This window comes from Chrysoperla carnea, chromosome 3 (assembly GCF_905475395.1).
Source record: "Chrysoperla carnea chromosome 3, inChrCarn1.1, whole genome shotgun sequence".
Classification (NCBI taxonomy): Eukaryota; Metazoa; Arthropoda; class Insecta; order Neuroptera; family Chrysopidae; genus Chrysoperla; species Chrysoperla carnea.
Window position 1 is genome coordinate 37,922,563 of NC_058339.1, and position 11,685 is coordinate 37,934,247.

Below are 11,685 nucleotides of genomic sequence, written 5' to 3' on the forward strand. Positions count from 1 at the left end.
GCTATCGCCTATACTCGAATTTGGTTACTAATAAAAAAAAAATGAATAATGGAAATGACGATTCTTGAAAATTGGATAAATAAAAAATAACTTGCTTTTTAATGGCTTTATTTTGGAACTTCACAGTTAATAATAAGTAATACCTGATATGAGATAAAATGTTTTATTTTTAATTTTACCTATTTTTGTGCCAACACTATTTTGACTTTATTAGTTTTGGCACAGAAAATGCTAAAAGAATATTTTTTAAGTAACTACATTCACTGAAAAACAACGTCGTATTTCTGTTTAAAGAGTGATTAATGAAAGGTGAAAATGGAGAAAAGTACTGAGAATTTGTAAAACATTTATTGAAATAGCCAGTTTTCTCTTATTCAAATGCAAAATATCTATAAATGGAATAAATATTTTTTTAGAGCACTTCCACCATTTTGGGGATAAAAAATCAATTTTTGGTCCATACGACAGAGCTATGGATTTCAAAATAATCATAAAAATTTGTTCGAATTTTCTTCGTTTATGGCAGTTTTCTAATTAATTTCGTCTTTCTAATTAATCAGTATTATTATTTCCATTCATTTAATAGAACTAAAAATAACCACACTATTTTTATGAAATAAATTTCGATTTTTGTCCCAATTTCCTATGTTACTCGTTGTTAATTTGGTGGTGGACTGCACAGACTGTAGTGAGCTATGTGCTTTAAACTTGACAAAACAAATTCCGCGTCGCTTTATCTATTGTCAGCCAAGTTTATCTATTGTCAGTCAGTTCATTTTCAGGTTTGGTTGAAAAATAACTAGCTAGAGAAAATTGATAATGTGTTAATGCAGTAAAAAGCGATCTCGGAAGTTTAGATGACCGGTGCATTTTACACACCTTTTAAATATTTGAGGGACAAATTATACGATAAAAGAATTTTAAGGGTCATTAGCTGAACTATTATCATTTTTTATCAGAGCACGTTTTTTGCAATGATTCAACTAATTTAAATTATGAAAATCGCTCACTAAACTCAACTAAATATAATTTAGTCCGTTGAACATTTTACGACCCCTCATTAAAATCAAAAAACATAATTTACTGACACAGTATTATGCACTTTGTATCTGCATTTATTTTATTTTATAAAAAGTTTTTGTATGCACTTAAAACAGTTTTATTTTTTATTTTTAAAACATCATTATTATTGTCCATCAAAACAATAAAATAGAAATAGTTGTACATTGTATTTAAAATGTTTGCGGATTACTGCCCATTAGAATAATTATGGTTTAAAAATATAAAATCTTTTCTCTGTCGTCATTAAAGAAATATATACATTAGCGAAAAGGGGTCATAAACAGCATCGTCATCAATTCTAAAGCCATAACATAAATTCTTTTATTTTATTATAGAAATTTTCATAACGGTCCATTTTTACTAAACCTATTGTTTTTTTTTATAGGTCAAACATCAAAAGCAGTTGAAGTACATTTTGAAAACAAAGATGGCGGGTTCTTCTTAAAGCATGTACCCAGACAACATTATCAGTCTTCTGCAGATCTATCGGGTACATCATTGCCACCAAATGTTGGGTCTTCTTCAGAGACAATTCTATCGGTGGATAGATTTACAGTCTTTCAAAATTCCCAACCAATATCGGTGCGTGCCACATATGGTCCCTTTTCAACAAAACAGACAGTACCAGCTAGATATATTGTTCCTGATCCGTTAGATCCAGTTTCCATAACAGAGAAGCAAGCGAAATCAAATGGAAGTTCGTCATTGGTTGTTGATATGCAAGAACTTAGTGCAGCTGCAACGCATCACTTAGATATGTCAGCGCATATTGTACGTCATGAAATTCCACGTGACTCTCCTGTGTTACGTGTACTATTTCATACAGGATCGGACCCTGGCGGGCGTAGACAATTCTTACTGTCGAGGCATCAACGTGTGTGTATTGTTTTGCATGCCACTCTCCCTGGTCGAATTCCATTAACATCCGCATGCAGTCCTGATGGAGAGGATGGAGTTTGCCTTGCACAAATTGCAATTCCTTCTAAATGGTGGCCACCACTTCCACCACCTGACTCACAAATTCGACCAATGAAAACTCCACCACGTTTAGTACACTTAGCGTATTCTGTGCTGGAACCAAAACAAGGATGTGTTCCTCGTGTACAAATACAGCCAGTCACACCAATCGGTACAGTTTCTTTAGTACCCGCAAGATCATCTTACAAAGAGCTACGTGCAGATGAGTACTTAACAATGCTAGTACCTCATACACCATTGTATCCATTATCCAGAATACATATTCCTGTATTCCTTCAAGAAAGTTTAGACATTCCTATTACAATGTTTATTGTACGAGCAAGAGTAAAAAGTGGATTGCGAATATTGGGCGCAGAACCCAGTAACCCACATTGGAATATTACAACAGAACTGAACCCAAAACGAACGGGGGCTACTGTCACAGCAGTTTACCGAGATAATTTGCAAAAAAGTGGACAAAACCATAAAAGTAATTCAGTACCAAAGTAAGTACTGATTTTTCACTTAATGATTTGGGGATATAATTAATTTTCTCATTTTGTTCACAGTGTAAATGAAATTTTTACATGGTTACTAGAAGTAGCTGAAGATAGTGCTGAATTATGGGATGGAGCACGGATTGTTTGGACAGTTCGTTATTTGGGTGCTATAGATATTGGCACATCCCAGAAAACAAATTATTCGCATAACAATCCACCTGTAGCATTTCAACAGCCAATTACAAGTGCTGGCATAACAATGGTTGGTGACGATCATGTGACATACGCGCCACATGTTCAAGATTTGTTCACTGGACAACAAGAAGGCCGTAAAAAGCTAACTGCTAGATTAGAAGTGCAAAAAGATGATATCCAGGCAGTTTTACCCATAAGCAAAGTGAGTATTTAACAAAGTGATTTACAAATATCTAAAAATATTTGATTGTCTAAAATTAATTTTCGTTTTCCAGAATTGGGAAGTCATGAATACAGCAGTATTAACTGGTCGTCAAGTCTCACAAACAATGAAAGTGTTTATTGTATCCCAAGCGGGGAAAGCTGCAGATGTTACTTTACAATCTTCATGCCATTCTGAGGATGAAAGTGTTTTAAAGGTAAATGATTTCAAAAAAATTTTAGACAAGTTCCCTTTATAATCGAAATTCGTACACTTTACAGGTATCCTCATCTTGTAGTTCAGTATATGTAGACGGAACAGAAGCACGAGGATCTGTAAATGGGTCGGTTCTAGTAAAATATGGTACATACACGGGGTTGGCACAATTTACAGTATGGATGCCAGAATTTCCGTTAGAGATAACAGTGCCAGATGTGAGATTATCACAAATAAAATCGTGGAAAGTAATGTCAAATTTTATTAACCCAGCAAAATCAAATCGACCGGAACGTTCTTATAACTGGCCAAATAATGATAATGGTGGAATGTTTACGGACGAAATGAATGGAATTGGAACAGACCAACCAGTATGTCGATTACGATATCAGCAAACACCAGTTGATGTATATGGTCGTTTCTTAGCTACAGATCATGATTCAGGACGTATTAGTTATTTTATATCCCGGCGTAGTTGGCTACGTGTTACTGATTTAGTAACATCATTGTTACGTGTTAGTGATCCCAGAATTGCTACTCTATCTGGTCGTATTTTACAAGGTCATACAATGGGACGATCTGAAGTGCAAGTGTTATCTCCAATTACTGGACGAGTGATTGGTGCAAAAGAAATCCGTGTAGTGAATGATAAAGTTAGTATAACAAAATTATCAGTGAGCGTGATTTCTGGATTACAATTAAACATATCACCGGATAGTACAATTGAAAATGGGTATATTGCAGAAACAAGTGTAACGAAACGCTTAACAGCACAATATCAGGTACGGTTTCAATTCAAATTTCAAATCATGGAAAGAAATTTGTCACTCTTTCGTTTTTAGGAGGGCTTATTAGATATTGAACTAGATTTTTCGGATGGATCCAAAATACCATTAAGAGATGTTAATGACGCTGATTATCATTTAGTTGTAGAGAGCTTAAATTCTGATGTTGTAGCATTTGCACCGATGGTTGCTTCACATCATCCTCGCGTCATAGCTATCGGCGAAGGTAATACTTTTTCAAATACAGAAATAATTCTCAATTCTATCAAATTAAAACTTTTTCAGGAAGTGGCGATTTATTAAAAGTCACATTACTTTTAAATGACGAATGTCGTCTGCAATCGAGAGGAAAACCAGCTGGGAAATCAAATGGTATTCTGGCGTTTACTTCAACGTCTGTAGATGTTGATTTTACCGCGGCCGAAATTCCACACAGACCTGATTTTGTGCAGAATGATGGTGGAATGCCAATAAAAGATGAACATCATGAACCACCTAAATTCCAAGCTAGACAACATCATTCTATTGCGTTAGGCCCACACGGGCGAGGAGTACCCAGGCATGCTGAATATCCTGTAAATATGACACCTTTAGAAATTGGAATGTACGTTCTATTAGCTGCATTCTGTTTTGCTATTGTGGTAAGTTGAAAGCAAAAACAAATTTTAAGTTTAAAATTAAATTGGATTTTTTTTTTAAATTTTAGGTTTTCGTAGTATCTTGTATTGTTTATGCTTCCAAATTTAAGCCACAAAATTTAGAAGGAGGAGTGATATTAAATGGATCTTCATACAATACATCAAACAATTCTTCAATGGGTATAATGCGGGAAACTAGAAAAACACGTCCAACCACATTAAACGCTCACGATTGGGTTTGGTTAGGAAGAGCCACGATTGGCTCAAATGGACAATCATATACTAACTCTCGATGCTATAATAATAATAACAATAATAATAATGTGGGTCCAGATACTGAAGAAAATAATGTAGTTCGAATTACCGCAAACCCAATGAGTATGAATTACTCGGATCCGGATGATTTAATAACAAATTCAAATATTGAGCTGATGCCCACACGTAGTGCCCAACCAACAATTGATTCGTCGACATATTCAAAGCGAAACTCAAACTCACATAAAAATTATCACCTGGAAAACAACGAAATTGCTAGTCGTGTTTCAAAACAAGATATTCCACCTGCAGTGCCTGCACACGGTATTAAAATAACAGATGATAAATATAAACCACCAGTTCCACCTCATAGAAATATTGGAGTAACAGCGCAAATAGCATCAAATAAATCGCCAGAACCAGATATTAAAAAGCACCATAAACATTATCGAAAAAATAATATACCAAATAATTTAACAGCAGATTTAGGCGCATGTTTAGTGCCTGATATACCAAAAAATGCATTCACATTTGATGATGCGTTACCATCAACTGCAACAGGTGTATTTCAGCAAGAAATATTACAACTAGCTGAAAAAAATAAATTAAAAACAGATTTAGATGAAGATAAAACTGAATCTACACGATTTGTAGAATTTCCTAAAGATGCTGCGGGAAATTCTAGTCTTTCAGGTAATTATTTTTAAAATTTTTTCTAAATTAATCGAGTCTTTTTGTTAAACTGTTTTTTATCTGTTTCAGTGCGTGGAAATAGTCCAGAAGTAAAAACAGCAACAATTGTAGGAAATCCTATGTTCGGCTCAAAAGAATTAGAGCCAAAGAGTACATCAGCAACAGCAAACACAGCCGAATTGGAAGAATTACAGTTAGATATGGATTATGATCAAATTTTGAATTATTTTAATAATTTAAAGGTTCGTCCATACGAGAAATAATATTCCTAATAAAATTTTTTATACTTTTACATTTAAATTTTAACGGTACAAAAAACTAAAATTACTTTATTTTTGCAGGAATCAAATGCCTGAGTAGATGAGATCATTGCAAAGATTCGAGCCATATTACAGACGTTCGATGCACAATATCGTACAACGGCGATGTCACCAAGAAGTCCACGGATTATTACTGAAAGTTTTGAGTATGCGTTTGATACTTTCAGCGAATCATATACATCATAGCTTTAAGGACTCTCCAAATTTCATACATTACATTTGTTTTTTCATTCATATTATCCTCTCCCAAAAAGTGGTTGTGTGAGTGAGAAATACTTATCTTGTCAACAAACAAATATCATCATATAATGCATGAAAATGTCTTTTTGCTTCCACTCTAAACAAAAAAACAAAAATAAACATCTTCAAATGTCCGTTGTCATCGTCATTCGATTCGAATTCAACCAGATCGTATTTAATTCGCCTGGTTCTGTATCTTTGCAGTGATCACACAAAAACATATTTTTCAAAAACAAAAAACAAACAAAATACCAAACTCTAGTCAAATTATTCTTAATCATCACTTTTTAAACAATAAGCATAAATAATGTAGTTTAATGTACCTAATATTTAGTGAATGATCAAAATCATTAAACCATTTGCATTTATTTAAAGCACTTACATTACATGAAAATACACCAACACATGTAGTTTTACAATTTTTGAAACCGTATTGTAGGCTAAAAGTAATAACTGAGCTGTCATTTATTTAAAAGAAAGGTTATAATTGCTTTCGAAAGTCACCTTAAGTAAATGCGGGTAGGTACTTATTAGTTAAATGGAATTAAGATGAAAATAGATCAATAATACTAATATAATTCATAACTCTACATCGTAGGACATTTTAACCTAACCCAACGCCACACGTCATAAAGTAAAATAACCTAACATTTTTCATTATTTTTGATAATTTGACAGCTCAGTTATTATTTAAGTAGTTGATAGAGTGTAGTAAGTTTCAAAAATTGTACAATTTTCTTGTTTATACTCAAAACTCATTACTTAATGTAATATAATTCTAGCTTTTTAATATAATGCGAAATGTGGAGATAAGAATGTGGAACTCAGTGATAGAAACAAACAAAAATCATAATATTAAAAAAATACTCGTATTCTAAAAAAAATTTCTTCCAATCAATTTGTACTCAACAAAAAAATATGAAAGAATAATTAATTAAAATTTGTATATAATATTATGTGAGTTCCTACGATACGTAATTATTATTCCATAATATAAAAATTTAAATTATTTATTATGTAAGATTAATAATTTTAAAATATTTGGACTGAGATCATACAATAAATTCTAGGATGTAATTTTAGTAATACAAAGGCAAATCAAATTTTTTTATGTAAAGAACTTAAAATACTAATTTACACTTAATTGACTCAGTCCTCTCAAAATATTAAAAAAAATTTCATTTCATAAATTTTAACCAATTTAATCGTTAGAATATTTTTGACTGATCTTTACAGTAGTTTTTTTAAAAATATGTGAACCTTGCAAACAGTCCTCTTATTCTTCAAAGAACCGTCATAAACAGGTATCCTTCTTTTGTAAATGGTTTAAATGTCTTGATGAAACAGTAAGATCTACATATCCCACTCGCTACGAAGCTCGTTACACAAGTATAGTTTTTAAAGATAAAAGATACCTTTAACCACATACAAAATATTACGATAATTTTTTTTCAGGCATTTGAAAATCGACTAATTAAGTTATTTAGTAAGTGACTAAAATTAGTTACTTAATCAGTGACTTTATATCTTAACGACACATTAGGTTAGGTTAGGTTAGGTGAGAGTGGTTGTCCTGGGGTGGGACACACTTAGACCATAGGGTCCGTTGTGATACCGTAAAAGGGTTGGCCCATCCCCGGCCACCACTCCATGAACCATTTGGAGCTGTTTAAGAACAGCAGGAGTGCTTTGACATCGACTGACTTTAGGTCGGAGAGGTCATCAAAGAGAGGCTGGCTCAAGTAAGTCCATCTCCTCGTGACAAGCGCTGGGCAGTGACAGAGAAGATGAGACATTGTCTCCTCCTGTTCACCACTGTTTACGACACATTGCTTGAATTAGATTTATATTATACACCACTATATAAAGGTCGATTTAAGTATATCCATAAGGGGAAGGCATAGATATTTGATATTTTTCTATATCGCTAGCTATAGTTAGTTTCAGTCTTCCACCTGTGACAATTTTCCAATCAATGCTTACATATAACATTTTGTGGTAAAGTGAAGAAGATGCTTTGTGTCTTTAATTCACGATTCGCTTAAAAACGAAGAATTATCACTTTTGAATTTTCAAGTTTTACTTATAAGTATTGATAAGGAAACAGGTAGAGCTAGAAAAAGATTGGTGCTGTACTGATGTCCCGTCCTATAACTTACATTGCTCTCTCTCTTATTATATATTATTGAAATTACTACCTGCTGTCTAAAATAAATTTTTTTATCTTTTTCTGCCGATTAAATTTTTATACAATTTATGAAATGAAATAGTAAAGTAGAAATAAAAATAAGAAAAATGTTAATGTTTGATAAAATGAAAAAAAAGTTTGTGCACCAATATTAAGTTTTAATTGTACGTTTTTTGTACTTCTTACCTTTTCATGATGATACAACGCCAATTCATACTAGTCATTATGCCAGTATTAAAATACAAAAAAACAAAATAGTTTATTTAAAAGAAAAAAACAAAATCGTGTGTTATTTAAAATGCCATTGCCACCGCCATATTGCAATTCCAGCTGCGCCAAACATATTTATATAAAATGCTTTTCAAGAAAACATGAAAATTTCTTCACATCACTGTTCGTTGGCTGAATATCTCTCTCTAGTAGTTTTAATATTCTCTCTGACCATTCCCTTCTCTATAACATAATATTTATAAGCTATTTAATTTTTCTTACAAACTTTTTATGCTCAAAAAATAAATGCTGCTGTTGTTGTTGAATGCTCTATGATGTGAATGAGAACATCATACTTAGATTAATAGCCCCCACCTTTCATTACCTACCAAACCACGTAAAAAATGTAGCAACAGCGAAAAAAAAATGTAAATTAAAATATTGTAAGAAAGTAATATATAGCTCATGAGAACATAAAAAAGACTAAAAAATTTAAAGTAATTGTTGTGAATTTTTTCTTTTTTGTATTTAAAAATAATAAATCAGTAGTTTTCGCAATACATTGGTTACATATCATAATTATTTTTTTTACATGAGAAAAAATGACATAATTTTTTATCGTAAATAAAAATAAATTGCAATACGACAAAACTCAAATATCTTTTTTACGTAATTCTATTTGAATTACTAAATATTGGAAAAATTTTCTCCGAACAATATTATATAGCGAATATCCTTTGACTTTTGAGATTATACTTGCATCAATATTTTGTAAATGAAATAGAATTTTTAATTATAATTAAATTATATAAATTAAAAAAAAAAAAAGGAAAAATTTTTTATTATATTTTGTAATTATAGTTTAAATTAGAATTGTAAAGCTTTTATTTTATTTAATTGCACGCTCGAAATATTTATAATTCTGGATTTTTTTTTTAATAACGAAATATTATTTTAATATTTTGTTTGTAAAATGAAAATCTGTGAAATTTTATTTAAAAACAGGCAAATAAATTATGAAAAAACCTAATTTAGTCGAAATAAAGAAGTAAAGATATACTTCTTTTACCCTAATACTATCCGGATAGAGTACCTTCAGGTATGTATATAACACACACTGAGCTATCTTCAGTCATAACCTAAAAACGGCAGCTTAAAACGTAACTATTATTAAAAATGGATGCCTGAATTGCGACTATTCGGGGACGAAAAGTGTTCTAGTGTTCAAAATGCATATCAGCCTTACCAAAAACAATACTAATTCTACTGAACGAGGCTAGTAAATAATGTAAACAATGTGATATGATTGTTGATTTCTTAGATTTTGAATAGTTACGGAAATTTTTATTCGGGAAATGGAATACTCTATCCAAATAGCGTCAGCTGTAAAATTTTTAATATGCAATACTTTGTTTTTTAAATATAGTAAAGTAAGCTGAGGCATCTACAGTGTGTCGCATTTAAGATGAAGACACCCTCATATTTTCGTTATTTATAGGAATATCGATTTGAAATTTTGGGGTCATACAGGGTGATATGTCACATTTTTAAGATACATAACCAAAATCTGAATATTAAGAATCGGCCCTATTAGTCAATTTGTAGTAGGCTGAGTTTAAAGGTCAGATTTCGGTTAAGTATCTTAAAAATGTGAACCATTACATGATTTGACTGTAAAATTTTAAATCGATATTCCTATAAAGAACGAAAATATATGGGTGTCTTCATCTTAAATGCGACATACTGTATATGATAAAATATGTAAAATAACTTTTAGCATTCATTGTACATAAATACTTAGATGTATCAGCTTTTCATAGCCTAAACTTAATGCCTCTTGTGCATTCCTTCCGAGGTATAAAATGACGCTACCTGTTCATTTTCAATTTGAGTATTATGCCATAATGTATTATTGAGGAAACTATTTTCCGTAATTGAAAAATAAGTATATGAATGCAACTTAAATGAAATAAAAGCTTTATGAAGAAAAAAAGAAAATAATTAAGGTAGTTACCACTAGCTCACAACTATTTGATAATAGTAATTAATTATTTATTATACCTATAATTTGTAAAATATGTAAATATTCTTTATCATAAAAAAAAAAAATGTTAAAATTTAAAAAAAGTATACATTCATTTTTTTTGTTAATGTAATAATTTATTTCATTGCAAACTGTGCTTATAAAATTCGTATAAATAAATTAACGTAATATTTAATTAATAGAGAATATTAATTAATTAATTTATATTTTTATTTAATTATTTTTTTTTTTTTTTACAATTTATTGTAATATACCTTAAAAAAAAATTAAAGCGATTGTGCTGTTTTGTTTATTTAAAATGATTTGTATGAAATTTATGATTTTAGTGGTTTTTTGAATTTTAAGAAGTCGATTCGAAGCCTAGACAACGATCATTGAAAAGCCTTAAAAAATTCGACAAATATTTTAACATTCTATATATAATTTGGTGCCTTTAAAATGAATTTTATAGCAACTTCACAAAAAATGTCTGAAAATATCTCCTGTATTCTATAAATATATTACCTATTGTTGTTATTTTCGTTAAAATATAGTTAATCGAACTAGCCCAAGTTTTTATTCGGTATAATATTTTTGATTCATGAAAACTGAATCATAAGCTTTCCTACGAAGGAACATCGCTTATTGTACTATGATTTTAAGATTCTGCTGGTACAACAAGCAGCCAAGAACTGGGACAGCCAGTAAAACGCGTACAACCGTAATTTCCCTGCAGTACAGCTACATGGCCGCAGTATTTCCTGCGAAAATTAGAGCGAAAAAATATTATATACACGATGTTTTTACCATCATTCGCCTTAGATGACATTCATATTATATGTTCCCCGTATTTGTTGAGCCAATCAGATGTATTTTGCGTTTCCGAGAAAATTTTCATCTATCTCGTTCGTCTTAATAATAAACCGGCCACTCAATTTTGATTTGTTTGTGCCTGTTTTACAGAAAAGACAAACTAAATTAGCAGTCTACATCTGCGTCTGTTACTCTGTCGATTGGGATAGACATTGAAAAGCAAAGTTTGGTCGCGATTACCCTCGATATCTTTTCTTTTTGTTGAACCATACTTATTTCACAAATGGCAGAGTTCAATCGTTGTATATTAAAATATTATCAATGAAATGACAAAACCATCGCCCAGGCCTGCATACTAGTACCAAGAGAAAGAAAAATGCGAGGTTCT

At 31.2% G+C, this 11,685-nt stretch overlaps 1 protein-coding gene across 1 annotated transcript; it reads left to right on the top strand.

Moving 5' to 3' along the window:
• The first annotated feature begins 315 nt into the window (after nt 1–315).
• Nucleotides 316–6,143, top strand: LOC123296015 (transmembrane protein 132E). Its single transcript, XM_044877477.1, has 10 exons — nt 316–325; nt 1,448–2,525; nt 2,589–2,916; nt 2,990–3,133; nt 3,198–3,914; nt 3,975–4,143; nt 4,203–4,558; nt 4,624–5,503; nt 5,573–5,745; nt 5,845–6,143. Exons 1-10 carry the CDS (start codon nt 316–318, stop codon nt 5,857–5,859), a joined length of 3,870 nt encoding a protein of 1,289 aa, XP_044733412.1. The 3' UTR covers nt 5,860–6,143.
• The last annotated feature ends 5,542 nt before the right edge of the window (nt 6,144–11,685 follow it).

What these genes read in the sequence shown, in the direction of transcription:
- LOC123296015 (XM_044877477.1), top strand. An exon ending in AAAAGTAATTCAGTACCAAA is followed by an intron (nt 2,526 to 2,588) that starts GTAAGTACTGAT and finishes TTTTGTTCACAG; the next exon opens with TGTAAATGAAATTTTTACAT. An exon ending in CATTCTGTTTTGCTATTGTG is followed by an intron (nt 4,559 to 4,623) that starts GTAAGTTGAAAG and finishes TTTAAATTTTAG; the next exon opens with GTTTTCGTAGTATCTTGTAT.